We start from the raw sequence: 26,931 nt of genomic DNA on the forward strand, positions 1-26,931 counted from the left end.
AACAATGTACACCTGAGTTGATGTACTTTGATTGAATCATATATTGATTATTCAATAGCACTTTTCCTAGGTTTTAAGACCAACCTAAATACGATTATCGTATTACTAAAAAGCCTTTAGGGAAATTTTTCGTTTACTCCCATGGGAGCATTGCCAAGATCTACTTATGGAATTAGGTATACTGACGGTATCCTGCCTTTATGTATATGAGCTAGTCATGTATATCATACATTAGAATTTAACACACCACTCCCAAAGAACTCATGGCCATAACACTAGGCACAAAACTCAATATTCTAGATACAAATGATTAGCTTTGTTCTAACATTAACCATTGCATGTAGATCTTAAGTTTATCATGCGATACCAAATGTTGTAACACAAGTAGCCAAACTGAACAAATTTAGACGTACACGATTTATATTATTTGGTGTACCATAATTTATATAATGTGAACTCTTTGCTATACCACTTAAAAATTGCAGTTCTTCCTGTAACGTCTTGACCTACCCTTACCCTAGACCCTAGTGCCCAAAACTGCGTGACCTGTCTAGTGTTTTGGGAACAGGGGCCAACAGAAAAGAAACCAAGTAACCAAGAATACAAAATCAACCGACTGTCTCGACTGACTTTCAGAACAATCGAGTGGCGAGTAATGCATTTAGGTTCGTCTTGCTATTCACTTGGTTGGTTTGTTTCACTGACTCACGGACTTTCATGGGTTGTGCGGTTGTCAACGAAATGTCAAAACAATATTGAGTATTGACACTATTTTAATATGGAAATCATGTGGTATTTCAATTTATTTATTTGGTGTAGCGTTAACGGTAACTGTATATGAAAACTGTACTGCTTTCTAAGAAATTGGTAAGATGTACTTTTTTATTATCAATCTTAAATATAATAAGGTTAGGATTATGAACTTAACCAAAAAGAACGATCAGATTTAGATTCAAATTCTATGAGAGCTCCTACAATATCTTCTAGATAGATTTGTACCTTTCCTCAGAAACATTAACCCTTTTAGTGCCATGTCAAAAATTTAAATTATTTTCAAGAATGTCTCATATTTTCCACCCAGTACTTCTGTAGGATGCCAGACCTACTTCAGTCATTTGCAGTGTTTTACTATTTAAATTTGTGAAAATTACAAATATTGAGGTACCTATGCTCCTAATTTTTTTCGGGTAGGGTATGATAAGCTGACCCGGTTTTTTATATTGAAGAATGTAGTCGATACCCAATATTCGCATCTCAAATCCTAGACTACCAATCAATATAAACTTAGTTCCTATAGTCCTCAATAACAATCATATGTTTTAAATTAAAATATGAATTTAATATTTACAGTGATCAAACAAATTATTATAACCAAAATTAGGAAAACTGAAGACGACCATATTTGCTCCTCTCACAGTTACAGTTGTTTCTTTCCCGCAAATTTCACATAGCTTAATGGGTTTTTCGGTACGAGTCCAACATGTTGAAGCCACGAAAAACATGTCTTATCATCTTTCAAAGCAATGTCATGTAGGTAGCTTTCTAAAATTGACTGCCATTTTTAACAATCAAAATCACTTAAATGTAAAATTGAAATGTTACCTTACGTGTATTATTTTAAAGTGTGTACAGCTATTGATATAGATTATTTAAGTTAATAGTTCAAAATAATTAATCAGTATCGATTGATTATACTGATGGTTATGATTAAGTAATATCATTTTCCAATTTCAGTATAAAAAACCAGATCCGCTTATCGTACTCTACCCTTTTTTTCCTTGAAAGCAGTGAAATAAATTTCTTTCTTAAAAAGTATAAAACAAGTCGTATGTATGTTTAAATGGCTTAAGTTATGTTATCTCAGGTTAAAATTTTGGTACTTTGGGATTATACCGACCACACCCAGACATGAATCGTTATTTGACATTTTGCTTCTACTGGCTACTAGATTAGCGTAGAACAATATTTCGTCAATATAAAACAGGAATTGTCTTATCGCAAACCCCTCCCCATCCTCAGACAGAGGTCAAAGTCGAGCGGTCTAGTAGATAACGTGATTGCAGAGTCTCGCCGCCCGTTCAGCTGGTGCGTCGCTTTGTTGTAGTTCTGTGTTTTACCCCTACATTTCTCCAAACAAATTACATACATTCAACAAAAACAAACAGTACCAACCAAAAACTAAACTCTTTATTGAAAAAAACACACAAAACTTGTTTTTATTCTTGATTACACTCCACCACCTAAAATGCGAGTGCCTCTGGCCATCAGCGTGGGCTTCGAAGGTGCTGCCCCACGCTGATGTTAACGAAAGAAAAACATCCTCGAGATAGTACCTATCAGTAACATATAAAATTCTAGAGGGGCTGATCAGAAATATAAATTGAATTGTAATAGAAAGGCAATTATGTACCATGCAAAAAACTTAAATAATCATCTGATGCGCGCGGCCTGCTGTAATCGGGATTCTCGAGAAAGATAAGATAACAGTGACAACAATATCAATCACAATACCTGGAAATGCTTGTTGATCAATGTAATTTTGTAATTAAAGAATTGTTTTTTCGTTCTATCATGTTTGTTTCTATAAATTTATATTTTTGTGTTCTTCAGACTGGTGTGGTCGGTATAATCCCAAAGTACCAAGAATTTTGTTATGTTGAATCTAATATCAACATTTTTAACAGGGAAGCCACAAAAGTTTATTTCAATATTTCGACAAATCTTAATGAAAGGTAACAGCTGAAAACATGAGCACACCAAATGAAAAAGAAGAAACTGAAGATGACCTGACTGAAAATGGATCTCCTGGGAAGAAAGGCGAACTAAACCTCAGTTTAGCTCCATACGTTTTGTTGGCAGCACTGAGAGTGGTACTGACGTTGGTACCACAAACAGGTTATGTGCAGCCAGATGAATACTTCCAGTCTATCGAAATTGTAACAGGTAAGTCGCAATCTATACTATATACTCACTATGTATGTATTAACTGAAAACATTATGTTGATTCTATTATTATGTCAATAGCATTGGCTTTGACTACGCAAATAAATAACTCTGGCTATGCCATTTGTATATTGTTAAACAGATTTATAGATTCTTTTATAGAATGATAATAGGCCCTACTTTTGCAAATATTGTGTGAAATTCAAAAATGGTCAATCATGTCAGTTATAGTTAAGAGGTAGGTAAAACGAACGGATGAAATCATGCACAGAAGAATGAGTTAATGTTCTTTCACGCTCAGCTATCATGTATTGCAGCTGTTAGTTCAGTCCGTATTCATTCAATCTTCAATCCAACAATATATAATAATCACAAATATTTTGATACACAAAATCAGGTAGAGCTTATGCCATGTCTTTTCAATAAAATGAAATTACGTACTGTACTAAAAACTTATTTAAAAAAATATCTGTGCATAAGATATTATACAGTACACCTCATTTCACTATTATAAAATAATAATTCTTAAATTATTGTGTTGAACAATGTTTTAAAATCTAAATTTACTTGTTTACTTCTTAATACTAGTTTACAAATATTTTATGAATTATATTAGGCCTTATTTAGTAAAAGGCATGTTGTAAACTTCCAAGCTTTTAAGCTAGTTTTAAATCTGAACTAGAGTTCAGATTCTACAGAAAGAGTTCAGTACACAGTCAGTTACAGTTGTTCTGTTCTAGAGCTCTGTTAGAACAGATCATTTTGATTCCATGCAAAAACCAACTGTGCTTTAAAAAAATTTACAGAGATTACAATTTTTGCAGTAAAAAAGGCGTTGCTGCCACTATTTTGTGCTTTGATATTGACCCATTTCACTTCTTTCGTGTGCGCTACATAAGTCCTAGCTTAAAGATATTTGTCATATACAGTATTGGGATGTTCATCGATAATATTACGTAATGAAATTAAACCTAGCATCACACTAGCTTAAAGTGGCATTAAGTGATTGGTAATAAAGTAATCACTTAATTACACCTTATTCACTTATTAATAACCATTCTACATAATAATCAATCCAAATTAATAAATCCACAATAACACCTGTACTTGGGTCAAACTATTATTAAAAGATTTTCTTTTGCAGCATGCTTTCTATTCACTAGATGAATTACATTCATTAGGACAGTCAGTATAACTCATAAGTAAACAGTAGTGTTTTTAAGGTTTTCTTACAATTAATTTTATTATATATCATATGGGGGTTTACAGTATGAAGAAACATTGTTAATAATAGTTTTATTGTACTTGACACTATTTATTTTATATTTATACATTGTAAATAAAGACTTTTTGATTTGATTTTAGTAATCTTGACTATAAATAACGGCTTTCCAGTTTTATAAGTTACTAGAACATAACTGATCTATTTGTTCAAACACAATGTTGTGTTTAATGTTGTTTAATATTTAGTTATTAAACACAACTGGAGATTACATATATTTCAGAGGATATAAGTAATTTTTATTGAGTTATTAAAACCGATTTTTAATGTTACCCCATAAATTATTTATGCCCCAGCTTTTCAGTGGTTAACAAGTTTCTCTCTCTCAGAGTTCGGTTCATTGTGCAAATGAAATAAATGTTAAGTTGGCATGCTGAACCACTGAACCGTAAATTATTTTAAAACAAACCTTGAATATTTTAACATAGATTAGCTTTGTTTAGGTAACCGTTATTAATACCTGTTTTTGTGCTTGAAATTAAATAAAAAATTCAAACTGAATGAATGATAATATATTATGTTGTGTATATATTATTAACTAAGATTTAAATTTAAAACTCTTATAAAGAATTTCAAGATTCATAAAAATTTTTTCCACACTTCAAATTTAAAAAAATCACTTCAAGACATAACTCTTTTAATATTTAAGCACAGTATGCAAAACAGCTTATAACAAAATATGTTTCAAATTGAGTGTAACTAACATCGGATTAATGATTTGTTAGTTTATTTGGCTTGAAACATTATAAAAATTAAATAATGAATATATTAACTTCAAAAACATCGTGTTATTGACTATTTTAGTACAGCTATTAATTATTGTGTTGTGTGAAAAGTGCAAAATAAATAAACAAATGTTACATCTTGGAAAATATTCAGTTATGATCAGAACTATAAATAATCAAAATTAATACAAAATTGTGGTTTTTGTAATAAATTACTATTGATTTCAAGACTTACGCTAACATAATGCTTTATTTGTTAAACAGAAGACATATTCGATGTTGAAGCTTCAAGGCCGTGGGAGTTCAATGTGACCAAGCCGATCAGAAGTGCAGCCTTGCCTTACTTGTACGCTGGACTTCCGCTGTTTGTACTCAAGTGTGTGGCCCCCTTCATAAAGTTGTGGTTCGAGTACGACATGGTCACACCTTACTTCTTAGTCGTCATACCACGACTGACTTGTTGTCTGTTGTCGTTCCTGAACGATTTGTGCCTCTTTAAGTAAGTACTGATTTGTGTTTGTCCTTGTGATTGCTCGCTTAAAACCTGTTGGCATGTATCCTAACAAGTAGGCTAATAAATCTCCTAGTTCTGTTTTTTCATTAACAAAAGATACTTGATTTTCATATTGTATGTTTGAAGAGTAAAAATAGCCTGGTGATGTATTATTCAACATGTTTTAAACTGTACTGTGACTAACCTCAATGGTATATTGCAATTCCGTTCTGGATACCATACAAGAACAGGATTTATTTTGCACAGATAATTGGCTTCCCCAGGAGGGTTCACTTCTGGCTGATTTATACCTTCCAGTTGAACCTATACTGGATACAACAAAACCGATGTATCACTTAAATCTGGGCAACCGAATGGATGTTCAGGAGCGGCACATCACTAATTGCAAATGTCGAGATATTGGAGTGCAAGGGTAGATCGATAGGTTTAGTCTACTGCGGGAGATACCTGTTGGAGTTGGTGAGGCTCCCCAAGTGTTAAGGGTTGTTGCTAGCTTAGACATAACGGTATGTCACACTCCCTGCCTGATTTGTGTTGAAACTCCACAAATTTTGTTTTAAAAATATTGACTTCTATTTCTAAATTTTTCCAATTGCTCCAAGAGCTTTCAATAATAATTGATATCTTGGTTATGGCACTCAAAGGGTTAAATTCTTATTTTAAGGGGGATGGACGTTTAGAAGCGTAAACATGATGCATTTAAGTGCTGCAGAAGCGGTAAGTGAGGGAACATTGTTGGAGCAACATTGTAGGTGAGCCATCTGCGTACCCAAGACATTAAGTCTTGGCTGTGTGGTCTAAGACTCATCTTGAACGCGGAGTTAGCCTTAGGAGTCATGGGTTTTATTCCTGCATCTGATATTAGGGATTTTTACAATCTGGAGAGAGCCACTGTTCTGTGATAAAGCCGGTGGGAGGGCCACCTTAAATTAACGTTGGTTGGCTTGGGTGGAAGTTATGGAGTTCAGTGTATTCTTAACCCAAGATCGGTGTATAAGTGTACCAGTGCCAAAAACACTTGTTGCATTTTTATCTTTACTATTGAAAAACTAACCACTCAATTTGTGTATTTTATGTGTTGCAAAACATTTATTATTAAATTATAACCATAATAATAGATTTTAAGAGTTTAACTCTCAAACTGGCAGTCATGGTTTCCTCATATAGCAGACCATTTTTGGGCGTTTTGTACCCGTACTTTAAAAATGTTCTAAAAAATTAATTTGTACTATAACTCTATATTTTTAATACATTATATTTTACAGGTGAATGTGAAGATAGTTATGGTATAAAAACATGCAAAAACCAATACAAAAAATATGAATACACTAAAAAAAAGTATTTTAAGTGGTGGGACTGCACTTGGTAAAGTGTGATAATGGAATAAATATTAGAATCTGAGATAGCCAACTTAAATTAACTTGTTAATTTTAAATAGTTTCAGAAAATATATAATAATTTCCAGGTTCTCCTGAAGAAACATAAAATGTTTTGTAAAAAACCATAAATAGTACAAGAAAGGCTAAATTTGTTACTATGGATACAATTATTTAAAAAAAATGTACAAAAAATACAATTCTCACATTTTTTTTTTTCCAAAATATAGACAAATATGGGCTAAAAATAAATGAATTTATAACCAATTTCTAAATTTTACTTTTTTTAGTTTTGAAAAGTGGTGGGACGTACCTAAAATTGTTACTATGGGTATACTACCATTTTCAGAAATGATTTTAAGTGGAAATATTTCACAGAAAATTTTAGAATATTGGCTTAGTTTGGGGTTCCTATAAATCTAAAGCATAAAGGGAAACCTAGGTGTCACTTTCAAGGCCTTCCTTGTTTGAGTCTGACAGGTCAACAATGTCTGTAATGTTAAAAATCAGCAACATATTGGGACATTATTGAAATGAGAGCTTAAAACAAAGCTGTAACAAGTTATAGACCAACATAATAAACCATACCCATGATATATCACTAATATTGTAGCTCCCAAACACTTTCACTTCACTGCACAATAGCCTAGATCAGGCAGGGGTTCTCAACCTAGGGGTGCAGTGAACTTCACAATAGCCTAGATTGACCTAGGCTTACTAATTACAACATATCACATATAAAACCATGAAATTACACAAAGAAAACTATATATCAATTTAAAAAGATCCATAGTAAATTTGTTTATAAGTAATTAAGACTATCTTGTGAAATAAGAACCTTTTATGACTAAATCTAAAGACCAAAACAGATGTAACGCGACCGATTTGGGGATTAATTGGTATCCGCTGCCACCACCGGATGATTCCGGAAAAAGAAATAAAGTTTGTGCAACAACGTTTGAATTTTAAAAACACTGTTTATTAAAGATTAATTTATAGAAATCACACAATTTACATTGGTTAAAAAGGGGGAGAGCACTTCTGAATGAGATAAAGTATTGAATTACATTATTGAAAGAATTTAGAAAAGTTTTAAAATAGGGCAACAGAGAGTTACATGTCTACGAGTCTGAGGCCTGAACTAGACTAGCTTCCAGCACACGCAGGTGCTGACTCTGCATTGTCAGCAGTCTTACTGCTGACCTCCTCGACAGTGCTGTACACTTTACAATTATTATGTCTTTAGTTAAATTTTACTAAATGAATGAAATTTGTATATAACCAAATAAAGCATAATTTCTTGAATTATTGTTAATATTGGGTTCGGGTCGTTACATCACCCTCTCCTCTGGAAAAGATGTGTCATAGGATTAAAGTGATGGCACATCTTGAATCTATTACATTCGTATATTAATGACTTATTTGTAACTTTAAAATGTTTTTTTTTTCTTTGAAGTGTTCCCCAAATTATTAATACATATTTCTAATCTAAGTTTACATAATCATGATACTATTAAGATTTAGGATTATTACTAATATACAATATTTCTTTTCAGAGTCACAAGCCGGTCAGAGTCTTTTGATTTGTCACTTTAAAGATTTTAAAAATTTTCACATTTTTTTTTCACTACTTAATCATGAGGGGGGGTCATCCGAACAAAGGAGGCTTCGTGGATGATCTCTGCTAATGGAGTTCCTTCCTCCACCCTCACCGTCAGTTGGCTCTGGTCTGGGCCGCTTGTGCTCTGAGTTTGTCTTTGCCGCCGACTGGTCATGCAAAGGCGTCTTACTCTCCTATGACATATAAAAACTACGAGCAGTACACAATTTAAACTTACAACTACATACATGACAATAAAATTATAATTCTTATTTACATTAATGACGACAGGTTTGTTTACATTATATCCTTGCAATAATGAATTTAGTCCTATTTCTATATGATCATCAATTAGATTCTTTTTTATATCTTTTAGCGTTTCAAAAGTTAAGTTATTGTTTAATAATATAAGAGCGGTTTCATTGGGCTGCAATATGTTTATTTTCGGTATATGAAGGTGCGTAATATTTCTTTTATAAACTATATTCCCTCTGATTCTTGAAAATATCTTACCACTTTTTCCAAAAATATCACACCTTGATATCTGTTTTATGATACCTGAGGTGTTAACAACAACTTCTAAATAATCTTTTACAATGTCTGTTTTAATTACAGATGTATCATCTTCAATATTTCTAAAACAATTTAATATTACTTTGTAAGGTTCTGCAACACTATAAATCCAGTCATTGCCATTTTGTAACCAAAACGGTGAGTTTACTTTTTCAGTTAGAACTCTGTTACACTTTTGAGTTACAGAACTTAATCCCATAAACAGTGAATAGATGCAACCATCGACTGTATGGTGTAGTACACTTATTGAATTTGGACAAATGTTAACATAACTGTGTCTACATTGAACATATTCATCTGAGGCGAGAGGTACATAGTACTGCCTATCTTTAGATATCAACAAGTAATCGTGTTCAATTTTCCAAACTAACCAATGTCTTAACCTAGGTTGATAAAGTGGTATCACTTCGATTTTATAGGTTTCAAATTGTCTATCAATTGAGCTTAATGGTACTGTAACAATCAATCTTATGCTAGCTGGGTTAGCTAATGCTTGTGCTGTACAAAGATCATAATACAAAAATATATCTTCATTATTTACAGGAACAATTAGTTTCAAATGAGATGGTATAATCTTTTCAATTTTATTCAAAACTTTTGTAAAAGCATGTGGATTTAGTAGTTTACTGCTTATCTTACCAGAGTATATAAGTTCTAATGCTTGCCTAAACTCTACTACTCTTAACTTAGCTTCATCAACAGTTTGACCTAAATGTCTTAACATTGTTGTAATTGCCATATGTTTTGCTAAGGACTGATGCATCATTATATTCTGTTCATTAAAGTTCGTTAATGATGTTATTAACCTGTCGTTGGCTGTAGATAACTTAATCATTATCTCATGAATAGCTTTAGTGTTACTTACAATTCTAGAATTAATATCTTTCATCAAAGTTATTTGTGTATGACGCGAACTAACAACTGTACCACTTATTAACTTTAGTTCGTCTACCTTGGTATTTACATGTTCTAAATCTTCACTAGTCGGTACACCAAATAACCACTTTAATGCATAACCTCCTGCATTTATAAGTCCACGCTTATTTCTAGAATGTCCTACAGGTGGCAAAAGTTTTAATAAGTCAGTTATATCACTCTCATACTGCTCGATTCCTTCCTTCACTCTTATATATTCAAACTCGAAGTCTTCATCCCAGACGTTCACACTGATATTTTTAAACTGTTCTAATTCTACACATCTTTCTTTTAATGGTATCAGTTCGTCAAGGATTTCCACTAGATCAAAGTCTAAAACGATTCTCCATTCATCTCCGGATATCACAGAGTCTTCTAGCTTCCTAAACACAACTCCTTGGCTCATTTCAGCTGCTTTGACCAACGTAATAGTCATTAGTCCTGTAACAAAGTTTATACTTGACATCTATAATCTAACTTATCATTTATGTTATGCATATTCAGTGTTGTTTAACTAACTTCTCCTTATTGTAATATAACACAATTGATCTTCTTAAAGTAACTCGATTTATTCCTTTCACTTCTTACAACTTTTTTTTCTTCTGGCCTTCTGTGTTAGTACTCTCAGTAATCTCATGTGCTTGTGTGGATGTACTCAGACAATTTTTAGTCTTTAGGGATCCCTTTTTTTTGTTTTCTCTCACACAACATTCAAACTCATTCAGCAACATTCGTTTCACATTTTCACTTCTGTCAAACTGATCATTTTCACTTCATTCGCTACTGAGTTGTAATCCTACAAGATGAAATTTCGAGAATACACAACAACTTCGGCTTTTTCTTACTTCTCTCATGATATAACACTTTACTTCTACATTATTATAGTACAACTTGTATGCTTCTATTTTACAACTCAACTTCATAGTCTTCCAGTCTGGATGGCTTCCTCTTTTCCCTGACTGGTCTTTCATTGTTTCTTTCTTGGGCAGGTTGTAATCCACTTGGTCCAGCTTGCTCTGCTGCTTGGCTTGGTACTGTTGGATCTTCAACCTCCTCTTCTGCATCACTTGCTTCTTCTTCGAGGCTTATTCCTCTTCTTGCTTCCTTGCTAGGAACTCCTAGTGCTTCTTCATTTTCATTCTCATGGAATTCTTCTACGCTGTCTTCGCTTTCTTCTTCTTTGTTTTTCAGTTCAACTACTGGCTTGATTCTATTCACGTGCACTTTGACGTTTTTCCCTCTTATTCTTAAAACTACATTTAACTCAGATACGATTTCTACTATTTTGTATGGACCTTTCCATAACTGTGAGAGTTTTTTAACTCTGCCCTTTTTTATGTGTGGTACATGCAGGTACACTAACTGTCCGACATAATACTCACTTTCTTTCGACTTCTTGTCGTAATGCTTCTTTTGAGCTTTCCTTGCCTTTTCCTGGCAGTGTTTCGATATTTCTTGAATCTCTTTTAATCTGGTTCGTAGATCTTCTACGTAATCTGAGTAGACATCTGTGTCCTCAGTTATAGTGAGATCTGCTTCTAAGGGTGTTTCCATCTTCTTTCCGTACACCATTTCAAAAGGTGTGTACCCTGTACACTCGTGTTCTTGGCTGTTGTATGCCATGTTGATCATGGGTAACAGTTCGTCCCAGTCTGACTGGTTTTTGTTGACAAAGTGGCTCAGCATTTTAGGGATGGTTCGGTGCACTCTCTCTGTCCGTCCATTACTCATAGGGTGGTAAGCAGTCGTCTGTAATTTTTTTATTTTCAGTAGTTTGCAAACATTCTGAATCAGTTCTGATGTGAAATTCTTCCCTTGGTCTGTAATTAATTCTTTTGGTACTCCGATTGACGTTATAACTTTCTGAACAAATGCTCGTGCTATGGTTTCAGCTGTTTGATCTGGTAATGCTATAAATATTCCGAATCTTGTGAAATGGTCGATAACAGTTAATATGTACTTGTTATTTGATCTAGTTAACGGTAAGGGACCTACTATGTCGCATGCTAATCTATAACCAAATTCACTCACTTCTTGAAACTTCCCTAATGGTGCTTTTGATTTTCCATAATCTGTTCGTCTGTTGCATGAGTCACATGATCGTACGAATGCTGTTACATCTGCTCTCATTTTTGGCCAGTAGAATTTATCTTGAATTCTTAATATGGTCTTCTTTATTCCTCCATGTCCACTCGTTGGCAAATCATGATGTAGTCGTATTACTTTCTCTCTCAATTCTCTTGGTATTACAATTAATTTTTCATCTTCTTTCTTGAAGTACACTACTCCTTGGGGACTTGTTTTGAAATGTTCATGTATTTTCAGTTTTTGACATTCTTTATCTTTCTTTTGAGCTGCTTTAATCGCGTCTATATCTAATAAAGGTAACTTTTCACACTCGTTTTTATATACTACTCTACTTAGACAATCTGCATTTTTGTTTTTCACACCGGGTTTGTGGTAAACTTTGTAGTCATACTCGGCTAATTTCAAAGCCCATCTGGTTAATCTACTTGAAGGATCTTTTAATGATAGTAACCATTTGATTGCACTGTGATCTGTGTAAAGAGAAAACGATCTTCCATAAAGATAACATCTGAAGTATTTAACTGCCCAAACTACAGCTAATAACTCTCTTTCGGTTACACTGTAGTTCTGTTCTGCGGAATTCAACTGTCTTGATGCATATGCTATAGGATGTTCTACACCGTTTATTTCCTGTCCTAGCACTGCACCAATCGCTACGTTGCTGGCATCTGTGCTAAGAATGAAAGATTTTGAAAAGTCTGGGTAGATCAACAAGGGTTCAGTGGTTAGTTTTTCTTTTAGTTTTTTGAAAGCTGTCTCACAATCTGGCGTCCAATTAAATTTTTCATTCTTTTTGATCAATTTAGTTAATGGTTTGGCTATGTCCGCAAAGTTTGGAACATGCCTTCTGTAGTAACTGCATAATCCAATGAATCCTCTGATTTCTTTCTCATTCTTTGGCTGAGGGAACTCCTTTACAGCTTCAATCTTTTTCGGACAAGGCTTTACTCCTTGATTCGTGATTATATGTCCTAAGAAATTAATTTCGGGTTTTGCAATTTGGCATTTCTTTAGCTGCACACTTAAGTTTACCTCCTTAAACCTCTCTAGCACGTCACTCAAATCTTGTGCATGCTGTTCTATTGTCGGGCTGTAGACTAAGATGTCATCCATGTATGGTAGACAAGACTTTCCTTTCAGTCCTGATAAAGTGGTATCAATCAACCTCTGGAAAACCGCAGGGGAGTTTATAAGACCCATGGGCATTCTGGTATATTCATAATGTCCTGTTGGAGTACTGAAAGCTGTTTTCTCTTGGCTGTCAGGATGCATTTTAATTTGGAAAAATTCCGAATTCATGTCTAACGCAGTAAAGAATTTACTTCCACCAAGCATGTCAAGTGTTTCGTGAATATCTGGCAAAGGATAAACTTCTGGTACTGTGCATGAGTTCAGATCTCTGTAGTCGATGCACATTCTGTGAGTTACAACACCATCTGGACCAGGTTTCTTTGGCACTATGACCACTGGTGCTGACCATGGTGATACACTCGGTATTATGATTCCCTTATCCAGTTGTTCCTCTATCAGCTCTTGTATCACTTGTTTCTGTGCATGAGGCACTCTGTATGGCCTTTTGTTAATGGGAGGGTGGTCTCCTGTGTTAATTTTGTGGCTTACTTTTGCTGTACATCCTAAATTTTCAATTCCTCCAAGGCTAAACAAATTTCCAAACCGATGAAGTACATTTCTAATCTTGGCTTTTTCTTCTGGTCTCAAATGCTCTATCTTTTCTTCTACTTTTCTTCTGAATTCGTCGCTTTTTTTAGATACTGTGTTGACCCTTTTTGGTTCTGTTGAATTCTCTGGTTTTAAATGAGGTTCTTCTAATTTACAGATCAGAGTGTTCTTGTACATTACTAAATCTTCTGGGCTTGTATTAACTACTTTCGTCCAACAAGTTCCATTTCTTACTTTAGTTAGACTTCTGGCTACATAAATTCCATGAATTTTTACGAGTGCTGGTTCTGTAATTACAACTTTGTTCTCAATTTCTTGCTTTCGTTGTTTCACATTTTTCCCCAATTTTAGTTGTACTAACATTTCTGAACGGGCAGGTATGTTGAGGTTAGTTCTGCAGTATGCTGGAAGATTTTCAGGCAAGTTCTCGTTTTCGTTAGGCTTCACTTGCGCGTTGATTGAGCGATCGGGTTCTACTTGGAAGGTTTGAGTTCGCTTGGTGGCTATACCAAGTCCACTCACACAATCATTTGTAGTTTCTTTGTCTCGTTCGTATAGGTTGACTGCGTCACAACCTTCAATACTTAAGACATATCGTTCTAAATCAATGACAGCTCTTTTCCACCTAAGCACATCATAACCTATAACTGCAATATAATCGTCAGGCAAGTCTGCTACTATGAACGTACACATCATTTCTGTGTCTCCTAGCTTTATAGTCTGTTTTACTTGACCGTAGGTGTGCATTATGGCTCCTGTGATGCCATGTACACGAACATCAGTCGGTGAGATAGGTCCTTGGGTGACCGTTTTCTCTATCATCGAGATTTGTGCCCCAGTATCAATTATTACTGGCCCATTGACACTCCCAATGGTTCCATGAGCTAGTAGTTCATAGTTGTTTTCCTGCTCAGTGATGTATGCAATTTTAGGTTTCTTCTTCGCCTGTCCAAACCTTATCTTGTGTAGGTTCAGATTTACTTCCTCACGGGGTTGCCAGCGGCGCTTCTGGGTTCCCCGCTGTAGTTTAACGGTTAGAGCGTTTCTTGAACTATAACCGCTTCCTGAAGGTTGACCTCTTTCGTTACCCGTGTTCTTTGTTCTGGCCCAGCAATTATCAGCTGTATGACCTTGCTTCTTGCAGAAGCTGCAGTGAGGACGTGTGGAGTTTGCCTTTGATTTACATTCTGATTCTCTGTGCCCTTTTCTACGGCAATATCCACATTCCTTCATCTGCCTGTCTGTAGAGCTTCTACATCTACAGTCTTTTGCTACGTGTCCTATCTTTCCACAATTGTAGCATTTACTTGTTAAATTGTTTCCAAAAACTTTCCTTGGTTTTTCTTCAAATGGATTTGGCCTTTTTTCTAAGTTATTTATTGCTATTGCGGTAGTCACTGCTTCTCTAAAATTCTTTGGAAACTTAATCCTTGTTTGTCTGCCAATTTCTCCGTAAAGTCCTCTGACAAAGGCTTCCATTGTTCTTCGGTCAGCTTCTTCTCTTAATACTCTATTTACTTCTTCGTTATTGGTGGTTCTCAGTGTTTTGTCACTGACTCTCTTGACTCTGTCAGAAAATTGTTCGATGGTCTCTCCTTTATTTTGTCTGATGTTAGCTAATTGTTCAAAATAATAGTGATCTGGTAGGCTATCTCCAAACCTTTCTGTTAGAGCAGACTTAATTTCTTTAAGTGTTGTGGCGTTTTTGCATTTTTCATCTGATTTTGAAAACTGTAGTGCACTACCAATTAACTTTAATTTCAATACTTGTAATGTTTGTGTTTCGTTCCAATTGCTCAGTTCTCCTATGCCTTGAATACTATCGAAGAATGGCATGAGTAGATCGGCTCTCTCTCCGTCGTAGGGAGTAATGCTAGACACTAGCTCAAATGATGGTCTGCTTGCTGCTCCGACTGTCATATCCATAGCGGATGGTGACATTCCTGTTCTGTTCAGCACAGAATTTCCCGCGATGGTTTCGTCGATGCAGTCTTGAAGAGACCTGACTTTGGTTGAAATTGCATCAAATGCTTCTTGAAATTCAATGGTTTTTCCTTCAAACGTTACTGTAGAACTCATTGTTGATTTGTTATAATGATCTTAATAATCTAACATTTAATTTAGGAAACTCTACAAAATTTTACGAAGTTCGATTTAAAATATACGACTGAATTTATGACTAATAATACTATTTTTTTCTTCAAAATCCCAAAAGTTCTATAAAAATAAATTTTCTGATAACCAATCAATGATTGATAACCTATCTAATCAATCAATCATCATCAATTGGTGTCAGTGATAATAATCCATATACATCATATAAAACTAATTAGTAGATTAGCAATGCCTAATCAATTAACAATATTAATTTACACAGCAAGGTATAAGTATAGATTTTAAATAACGCACTGGAATAGTGTCTAACTTCAAATTCAAATTAATTTTAAAACATCAATATTTCTCAATAACAATTATCTAAACTCAAAATATTAATTTTATCAAAACTATGACACTTGTTTTAAAGAGTGCTTCTACATTACAAAGATTTAATAGTTCATTTTTTTATCTGGAAACATTGGCAATTCCTACCAAACATTATTTAATAATTATTCTTATCTTAATTTTAAAATGAGAAATAGGTGCCCTGGAAGTGACGACCTGACATTGAAGTGCACATTGTTACTCCATGTTAGAGCAATTTAATTTAATTTACTTGTTACTTAATAATTGATCACAAAATTAATAAGAAATTGTGCTATCATTCAATGCTGCATTCACTATTACACCACAGCACCTTTATTCTCTCTTATTTCTATGTCTTATTTTATTATATAATTAACATAGAATATTTGGTAAAATTAGTTTAAAAGTATAGCCAATGTTTCTTTATTATATTTATTTAATTTCTGAACGTGAACAAAGGCTCACCAAATATCGCCGCCATTGTGACTGCCATGGTTGCTAAGGCTGTGGACAGATGATGTTGGTTGTTGTCAGCGTCACCCACGATGTTGGTTGGTTGCTCCGCTTCCGTCTCCTAGGCTGGTGACGTGATGAAGATGGCAAGATGGCGTCCTTTCTCGGCTTGGCGTCCTCACGTGTGGATTCCTTCATCCAATTCCATCATCTCCTTGTTGCACTTTTTATACCAAAATTTTGAAAAATCCAACTTGGAAACACTTTTCCTAACTGTTAAAACTATACTTGACACTGGATTACACTGTTTGAATAATTTTGATGTTCACTTCGGCGTCGGGAAAACAATCAACTGTACAGTTAAATTGTCCCAAAGTTACGCGATCATCCCACCGCGCTGCCACCAAATCTGTAACGCGACCGATTTGGGGATTAATTGGTATCCGCTGCCACCACCGGATGATTCCGGAAAAAGAAATAAAGTTTGTGCAACAACGTTTGAATTTTAAAAACACTGTTTATTAAAGATTAATTTATAGAAATCACACAATTTACATTGGTTAAAAAGGGGGAGAGCACTTCTGAATGAGATAAAGTATTGAATTACATTATTGAAAGAATTTAGAAAAGTTTTAAAATAGGGCAACAGAGAGTTACATGTCTACGAGTCTGAGGCCTGAACTAGACTAGCTTCCAGCACACGCAGGTGCTGACTCTGCATTGTCAGCAGTCTTACTGCTGACCTCCTCGACAGTGCTGTACACTTTACAATTATTATGTCTTTAGTTAAATTTTACTAAATGAATGAAATTTGTATATAACCAAATAAAGCATAATTTCTTGAATTATTGTTAATATTGGGTTCGGGTCGTTACACAGACAAGACACCTGCTTCAAAATGGCTAGATGGAGACCGTTCTAGCATGTTTATTACGTCAATGTGGCATCACTGTTGTCAAAACAGCAAAACAAATTTCACCATTTAAATCAGCGATTCTTTCTGTTTGAATTGGCATATAAATAGTCGTGGTAGTGTTGACTTATGTTTTATATGAACTGTCGAAACGGTTGCATGTCAGATCCATTATAATGTCAATTGCCACTTGAGAATCGATTCAGATCGATATTGTGATGTCAATTGTCAGTTCCATGGTTAAGAACCATTTAAACCATACCTAGCATTTTAGAAAAAATGACCAGTAGTTAGAGGTGAATGGTTTTGATTATTTTATTGCTTAGGATTTACATTCCAAACAAGTGTTTGTTCATATTCAGTTAGCTGTTCGTTGTTTTAGCTTGTCACATATTTATATTTGTTTGCTAATGTTACTGTGTTTGATTATGTGTTGTAGCATGAATATTATTAAAATTTACTTGACATTTGTATATACAGTAAACTTCTGTTAATCCGGCTCTGTCAGGACTGGTGCATGCTGAATTATCAAATGTGCCGGATTATTGGATATATATCGGAGAAATAATGTAGGCATTATAAATAAACAAACATTCACAGTAAAACAAGTTTTTATTAATCTAATATAACTTTCAGGTAGTCCTTGTTATATGTGGATCTATAAGATCTATTTTTTTTAACAGTCTATTTACTGTGCGTAGTTTACGCATTATAACGATTGGGTGGAACACAATCAAGGTTGAGGGCGCGTTCATCCCGGTTCATAACATCCGCGTACCGTACTGCTACTGCCAGCCTCTCTAGACAGTGCTTGCCTGTCTCAGAAGGCAGTGCGACAGAAGTCAGTCGTTAAGAGTCGTCCTTCCATCACAAACCTGTGCTGAGCACATTAACTGTGAAATTGCCCTACCGTTACTAAACTCAATTGAATTGATACGAAAGTGCAACAGGCTGACAGCCGACGGCCATGGTCAGTAACGTGAGTCAAGTCTAATCAATATCATCCCAAGTCGGCCAAATATGACGCCTAGCCTCTTCTCCATGCCTACCAAACGCTGTGTCCACCATGAACGAGAAAAAAACATTGTTGTGTTGTAAATGATTAATGTTTGCGTTGTTCTAGAAAATGTTACTTTTTTTAAAGGCGTGCTTTACGTTACTTTACTTGTATTCTAAAGTTTAATATTTTCTAATTACAAAAATACTAGTTAATTATTTAATGCCTTCTTTTAGAATAACACAATTAAGGTGTTTTTAATGTTACTAAATTTATAAATAGTTTAAAACCATATTTCTGTACTCAAAACGTATTTGAATTATAGATTACGGTTATTATATATATATCGTATGGGGGACAAAGGCAGCTATCCATAAATAAATAAATTAAAAATTACAATTATTAAAAAGTACGTAAGAACAAAGTTCTTGAGTCATAAATTAAAAATAATATTAAAATCTCCCGTCACAAAGCTAAATCCAAATTACTGAGCCAGTTTAGAGACCCATCCTCTAAACCACTCAGACCAGCCAGACCACCAGAAAACAATCGCAAAGGGCAGTCGTTTACAATGTGCTCAATTGTCTGAGAGTTTGCGCCACAATCACACGTCTGGTCGTCAGTATTACGGTTATTGACTTGATGTGATTCAGATTTGATGTAAGGCCCTCGTTGCTGCGCCTTTTTGATATATGTCCCCCGGTTGCAGCGCCAATTGATGAATGTAAATTTAAAGTGATGTCAATTTGATGAGAGTCCCAGGTTATAACGCCAATTTGCTGTGTGTCACCTTCACGTTGGTTGCGATAATTTGCTGAGTCAGTTCTTTAGAGTTATTGACTCACCATGTAGTTGTACGCCCCTTGTCACCAGTGGCACGTTGTTGTTCCATGTTCCTCATCATGGTATCAGTCGCCATCTTGCCCAATGCTAGCTGTATTTCCTCGGTATTACTCAAAAATTATTAGATTTGAACGTCTCTGGTGTTATCACCAGAGACAAGTCTGTGTGTATGTCAGGGTTCCAAAATATGTTAAGTAATGATTACAAAATTTAACATCACTCCACACTTTTTATAAAAGGGATATTTAAAGAAAGTCAAAGCAAGTGACCACGAGATTAATTTATTAAATGTCACACTCTCAACACATATTATAATTTCACTCACCTTGCAGTGCTTTGATAATTTTAAAAGTCTAAAACAATATCCCATCCTTGATTCAATTTCAATATACTATACAACAGATCATTACTATCCCAGGAGAACTAACACAACCTCCTTGCTTCGAGTCTGGTGGTAGAAGAAGGAATCTCCGTATAAAACGACGGATACCGACTCAAAACAATACTCATCCCTTCTCTCGTTCAAATCAGCGTCTTCACGAATAAATATAATTTGATTCTTTTTTTTATAATTGTCGAAATTTATTACGTTTACTATAATTAATCAATTTAAGTATTTCTATTTTCTTTTTATTATTTTTTCAAAGCTTTTTATTTAAATTTTTAGCAACATGTGCTTTATGACGTCATCAATATACAAGTCATTCATACCACAATTGGCTTTTCTGTGTAATTGTATTTAATGTTTTTGTAAAACACGAATTTTGGTTATGTTTACTTCATTTTAATTAATCAAATCTTTTCCCGAATAAAGTTCAATAAATTTCTTCGTTATTAAATAAATCTCAATTCTGACAACATGTGATTCACTGACGTCACAGTCTGCCGATTCATTGACGTCACAGTCTGCCAATTCCCCGCGAATATTCAAATGTCGTAATTTGACCTGTTACAGACTGTAACAAGGCCCTATGTGCTCCTAGTGTATGACACTTGTATGTTTACAGACACCATTAATATGACACTCATAAGTTTTGGCACTATTGATCTATATTGCACATTTTGTTTCAGGATTTGCAATATTTATGGACAGAACTATAGAGCAAGACTATTGACTCTAGCAAGTTCCTACGTGCTGCTAGTGTACGGCACTCGCACATTCTCAAACACCATCGAGATGACTCTTACATCGGTTTTGATTTATTTTGTTGCAGACTGTATGCATAGATCTGATCAGGTAATTGGTTTTGGCACATTTTATCAACATTTTGATTCAGAATAATTATTGTTACACAAACTCTAAATTTTCTCTCTAATTTTTTAGACTAATTAGCCTACATGTTTTAGGCATGATACCAAGGATATTCAGACAAATTATATGTAGTTTTCATTGGAGAGTTTTGCATCTCATCTCTCTACACCAGCCTTCATTAAAAGTCTTTTATTGCCAACAGTCTACCGGTATCAATTTACAAAAACGTGACCATGGAAAGGTATGTTCATTTTTTTCCCCCTGAAAACTACAATTTTTTCTGAAAACAATAGTGAAGAAAAAATTCGTCGGCAACGAAAATCAAAGGAGTTACGTTTTTTTGAAATCCTCTGAAAACTCTGTTTTTGACAGTACCTCTGGCAATTTTACTGAAATGATGACGTTAATCCTGTCAATGATGCCTGCCCGCTGCGCAGTGCTGCGCACTGCTTGCTCTTTTAGAAAAAAAATTAACTCGAGCTTGCAAAAGTCGAATCCCAGATCACGTGATGCCCTTGATCCTTAACTCTCCAAGTGTTGTTCGACAAAATTTTGTCGGTTATTTTCCATCCTTAATGCAATAATGCCCGAAAGGCATCAATATAATACAATGATATACTTTCCCCCCAGTTTATATGCACCTGTGAAAATAATACTTGGCTATAAATGCCCAATCCCTGAAAAAAAGTCCATTTTTCATGGTCACGGTATTGTAAATAAATACCAGTCTACCTTTATTTTTATCAGTGTCTGATCCTGCAGTTTAGGTAAGATCAAGTTGATACCGCTACTATCGCTTTTTTAATTCCACAAAGCAGTTGTTTTCTCTTTTATCCCCTTTTAAAAAAAATTTTAGAAAGCTTCCATACTTTGGATTTTCTGGCAGGATCAAATCATCTCTTTTTTAGAAAGGATATTCATCAGTGGTAGAGTGTAATCTGAGAGTATCATTGGCAAGTCAGGAGTGCTTCAAGGCTCTAACTTGGGACCTTAGTTTTTTATGATTAATATAGTGATATTAAGATTTGTCGACTGGTAGTTGGAGTAAGAGACCATTTAGCTCCGCAATCAACTATTGATTCTACTGTAGGGTAGGCTAAAATCAACCTCATACTTCTGAACTACAGCAAATGGTAGAAGGTATTTTTACTTGTAAAACTCATCTTTTTTGTTTTTATGTGAGATGTTGAGCAGTAGGGTAAAGAGTAAGTACTTCATGCCGGGTACTAATTTTTCGCAAAAGGTTTATGATTTCTGAACATTAGGCCTAAGCATTATTTTAAAATTTAGAAGTCTCGTTGAAATGGATAGATAAATTTTCATCTAAAAGCATTTGTCTGTGCCAACGTCACCTGCAGTAGTAGAATAGGGTTACAAAGGTGCTGTGATCAAGCTTATGCATTAAGAAAATACTTTTTGTGGATAGCTAGGGAAATTTTAGAGCTGGTTAGATTACATTCATATTGCAAGAAGGTTCAACTTCCTGCTCTTTCAACTCATTATGCTTGGTTTTGATGTCAGTGACAAATATAAGTCTAAGAGAGTTGAGGAGTATACTTCTCATATGAGAGACCTGTTGTATATATTTTGGAGTAATTGATGTAGTAGCACTGCAAATATAATTTAGATTTGTTTAATTATGACTTTGGCAAGTTTTTAGGGAACATGAGTTATGATTATGTAACTTCAGGTATACAGTAATATGAGCTGTATTTTTTTTAATTCAGCATAAGACTATTTCAAAGTATAAAGTTTTATTTGATTTATCACCATTTATAATATTTTTATTTAAATCTATACAAAAAAAACTGGGATCCATGAATTTAAGGGTTACTTTAGTGAGTTTATCATCCATGAAAAAAGGGAGATCTGAACCAAATTCGTAATTTTTATGTTTGATAAATCATATTATATCAAAGGATTTTTAATTTTCTGAGGTTTTATTGGTATCATACACAGCACATAAGAACATATTCTCTGGATAGGTCACACAGTTCATGAACCAAGTCAACTGGAGCACTATTTCTGACCAAGATGAATAAACCACCTTGAATGATCTTTTCTAGTGAAGAAAGAAACAGGATTATATCTGTGAATAATAGGAGTATATCACTATTATTCACTATTACTCAACCAATCTTCTAAAGAAGGTAACATGTTTGGAACATTTATTTAAAGCTTTGACTGAAAAATAAATTGGTGAGATGAGATTTTCATTGGCAAGTCAGGAGTGCTTCAAGGCTCCAACTTGGGATTTTGTTTTTTGTGATATTACATAAGAAATAGAAGGGTTATTAAAAGTAACCATGGTAGAGTGCATCATGGGTAGAGTTTAAGTAACCAAACGATTAGAAACACTAGATTTTGGATTTTGGACCTTATTTCACTACTTACAGGAATGTCAATACTTCTAAAAACCTGTGGTATGTTTACTAGGGTGTAGACTCATATGGTATTATCATGCTGGTATTTGGAGAAAATTTCTTCAAACAGAAACCTTACAGCAGGTTAAAAAGGGAAGCTGTGGAATTTTCGGTTTGTTCAGACTGCTTGATGTTTTTTCAGAATCACTGAAAAGAAAAAATAATCTTATGCATCAGTTTTAATAATGTGCTTCATTGGAGTTTTCTATCTATGTTTTTCTGCCACTTATTATATTCATCGTTACATTTTCCAACATTAATGATTTTATGTTGTATTTAACCCTGTTATTGTCAATGTGATTTGTTGTGTGTGTATGTGTGTTATGTAAGAAGCTGCTCGGTCTACATGTACTAGTTTACTACTCTCAGACATGATTAACCCTGGAGCTAGCAGTCATTTTTTTCCTCAGATAGCAGCCATTTTTGTACCCGTGTTTGTGTTTTGTACCCGTACTTTAAACATTTTGTAAAAAATACATTTTTACTATGTGTAATACATTATTTTTCAGGAGATAATGCATTATAAATAATAGGGAGATAATTGTGGTATAACAACATTATGCATAAACCATTAAAAAATATGACTAACCAAAAGGTTTGTGTTTTAATTGTTTTTTAGGTGGTGGGACTGCACCTGATAAAATATAATAAATATTAGAATCTGAGATAGCTAATGTATTCTTTATTTTATCTAGTGTCAGAAAATATATAATGGTATCGAGGTTCGCTTTAAAGAAAAATGGAATATATTGTAAAAACAAATAGTACATAAAAGGCTAAATTTGTTACTATGACTACGATTATTACAAAAATATAATTCTTACACTCAATATTTCCAAAATATACCAAAATTTAGAGAATTATATTTATAATATTACAAAACAATAAATTAATTAATAACAAATTCCTAAATTTTATTTTTTTTTATTTTAAAAGTGGTGTGAAGTACCTAAATGTTTTACCGTAATCTCATGAAATAAATATTTTTTGTGTCTAAATCTAAAGACAAAAACGACAGACTCCTGCTCCAAAATGCTAGATAACGACGATTGTTCTGGCAAGTTTATGATGTCACTGTAACATCAATGTTGCTAAAAGAGCAAAAAAAAAGCTTTATCGTTGAAATCAGCAACTCATTCTGTTTGAAATGGTACAAAATAGCGGTGGTAGCGTTGTCTTAGTTACTGTATGAACTGTCAAAAAGGGTGCTTGTCAGATTGACATTATACTGTTGACTGCCAGTTCCAAGGTTAAAATAAATCTAAACACTCTGGTGCTTGTTTCAGTTTTTTATAACACAATGTCAGTAACTTAATTGTTATAATTTTTAGTTACAATTAACAACACTTTATTTTAAAATCTTGAAAATTTGTTGTTTTATTGAAATTTAACATGCTAGTTTTTAGCAGCAAAAACTAGTATATTAAAGTTGAAGAACGGTTTAATTTGTTGTTTAATATAAAATTTTAATAACAAACACTGATTCCTTTCATTATATTTCAGATAGTAAATACTAATTGGAATTTACAGATAGAGCCTATGTGTATTATATCAATTTCAAATAGTACTTATTATTTAATTAACACTATATGTATATTTGCTCCTACTTTGTTGATAACCACACAGCAATTACAGTGCAACTCATGTAATATAAATACACTGTAAATGGCCACTCAAAGTGGCCTTGAAAACGTGGTCAGAGTCTCAACCTGTTAACTCTCTAATTGAGAAACCCCTACACATAATGTAGGTATGGTGGGAAGGGTTGATTCAATGTGAATGTTGAGTTTAGCTCCAGTTCACCTTCCTCTTAGTGTAGTGTCTGGAATCTGACACTGTCGCAGACTTGACTCCTGGAATCTGGAGTTGTGTTCGTCTGAAAAGATTGACAAAGAAGTTCAAAGTGAACTCTTTACGTCGTTTCGACATCAGAGACAGGTAGACTACAAAATACAGTATAATCTAGGTGAAGAGGTATTCTCATTGTTATATCAGATGCACAATTGAGATATGTCGAAACGATGTTGAGAATTCATTTTGATCTTCTTAGTCGCTTTTTTTATCTCTTCAGATGAGCAGGTTCTAGATGTTGCACTAAGAGGAAGGTACACTAAAATACCTACTTTTATTTAAATTGTTCGTAGCAAGAATAATGTAAACCAAAGTAAGTTCTTTCATACATGTATAGATTCTTTGTTTGATTAGTTTATTGTATTATTGAATAATACATATAGCAGAATATAGAAAATATAGATTTCAGTGTTGTATTTTCAGTATATTTGTTATCTTTGTTCATTTAAATAAAATTTCTGTATACTAATACAGTTAACCCATTGGGGAATTTGCCCGAGCGGCACCCATTGTGTTCTTTTAGACACTAACGATTACGTATTTGTTTTTCCGCTAGCTCGCAGTTTTATGCCCTTGTGCATCCTTATAAGCAATTATTCTGTTTCGATTTTTTATGTTTGCACACTGGAACCACAACTAATAGCTTATTTTGTTATTGTTTACATTTTGCCATTTGCTCAATTTTCGTCACTTTAATGTTTTTCTTACATTCTGTATATTGTGTTCTCAATGATTAGTGTTTATAGTTGCTGAATCAGTTTTTAGTTCTTCAAGAATCAAGAATCAAGAATCTTTATTGTCATCCCACATAACAATGTATTGACAACGTCAGAATAGCACTAGTAGGCCTAAATAAATATATAAATATGACCAACATATAGGAGCACATAAATAAATTAAAAATTAAAATTTAAATTTAAAATTAAGTTAAAATTAAAATTAAAATAGCCTACAACAAAACAGTTTATAAATCACATGGCACATAAAAATCAACATAGCAAAATTTACATGAAAATGCAATCACTTATACTACAGGAATAAAATTCTTCTACAGAATAAAAAGCTTTTTCTTTTAACCATTTAGTCATTGAATTCTTAAAATTTTTACATGAAATGTCTCTTACAACTAATGGTAACTTATTAAAGAGTTTTACGCCTAAATAAAGATATGCACCGTGTGTTTTAGATAGTCTAGCAAACCTCTGATCAATAGAATGTTGGTTTCTAGTATAATGATTGTGGACTGAGCTTCTTAAATTAAATAATTCTAAGTTTTCTTTTACATATGATAAAATTTGTAAGATAAAAATTGAAGGAAGCGTAAGTATATCATATTCTATAAAATATGGTTTACAGGTGTCACTATAGCTAATATTAAAAATTGTACGCACAGCCCTCTTTTGGCACAAGAAAACCTCTTTAGCACCACTAGATCCACCCCAGAGAAGGGTGCCATACAGAAGGTGAGAGTGAAAAAGAGCAAAATAAGCCTTTAAAACTAAATTACAACTAGTACAAAATTTAAGTTTCTTAAGTAAAAAGATAACTCTACATAGACGAGCACACAAGGCATCAGTATGTGCTCTCCATGTAAGTCTTGAGTCAAGATGGAGACCTAGTAACTTAACAGACTTATTTACAGAGTTGACACCTAGGTTAAATATTATTTCCTCTGACTTATCCTCATTAACTCTTAGACTATTTGCAGTAAACCAAAGGTAGGATCTCTCTTTCATATAGTCCATCATAACAAGATTAAGCTCAGGAAGTTTACTAGAACACATCAAAGTAGTGTCGTCAGCATATAAGATACTCTTGTTTGGTAGAAATTTTGGGAGGTCATTAATGAAGACGACGAACAAAAAGGGGCCCAGGACAGAGCCCTGGGGAACCCCCCTAGTCACTCTCTTGAGATCAGAGTTCTGGCCACTTAGTTTGACAAACTGGTACCTATCAGACAAGTAAGAACTAAAAAGAGATAGTTCAACATCTCCGAGTCCATAATGGTTAAGCTTTTCAATGAGTTCTGAGTGAGGTACA

The 26,931-nt window shown here is 33.9% G+C and overlaps 1 protein-coding gene across 1 annotated transcript in view; it reads left to right on the forward strand.

Annotated features, from left to right (window-relative positions):
• Positions 1-553: 553 nt before the first annotated feature.
• Positions 554-26,931, forward strand: part of LOC124363229 (GPI mannosyltransferase 4-like) — a 45,991-nt gene continuing 19,613 nt past the window's right edge. Inside the window, exons 1-4 of the mRNA XM_046818397.1 lie at positions 554-867; positions 2,685-2,943; positions 5,215-5,449; positions 20,437-20,602. Of these exons, the coding sequence (XP_046674353.1) occupies positions 2,748-2,943; positions 5,215-5,449; positions 20,437-20,602 (597 nt within the window). The 5' untranslated portion in view covers positions 554-867; positions 2,685-2,747. The remainder of the gene's footprint in view (positions 868-2,684; positions 2,944-5,214; positions 5,450-20,436; positions 20,603-26,931) is intronic.

Source organism: Homalodisca vitripennis, chromosome 5, assembly GCF_021130785.1.
Source record: "Homalodisca vitripennis isolate AUS2020 chromosome 5, UT_GWSS_2.1, whole genome shotgun sequence".
Classification (NCBI taxonomy): domain Eukaryota; kingdom Metazoa; phylum Arthropoda; class Insecta; order Hemiptera; family Cicadellidae; genus Homalodisca; species Homalodisca vitripennis.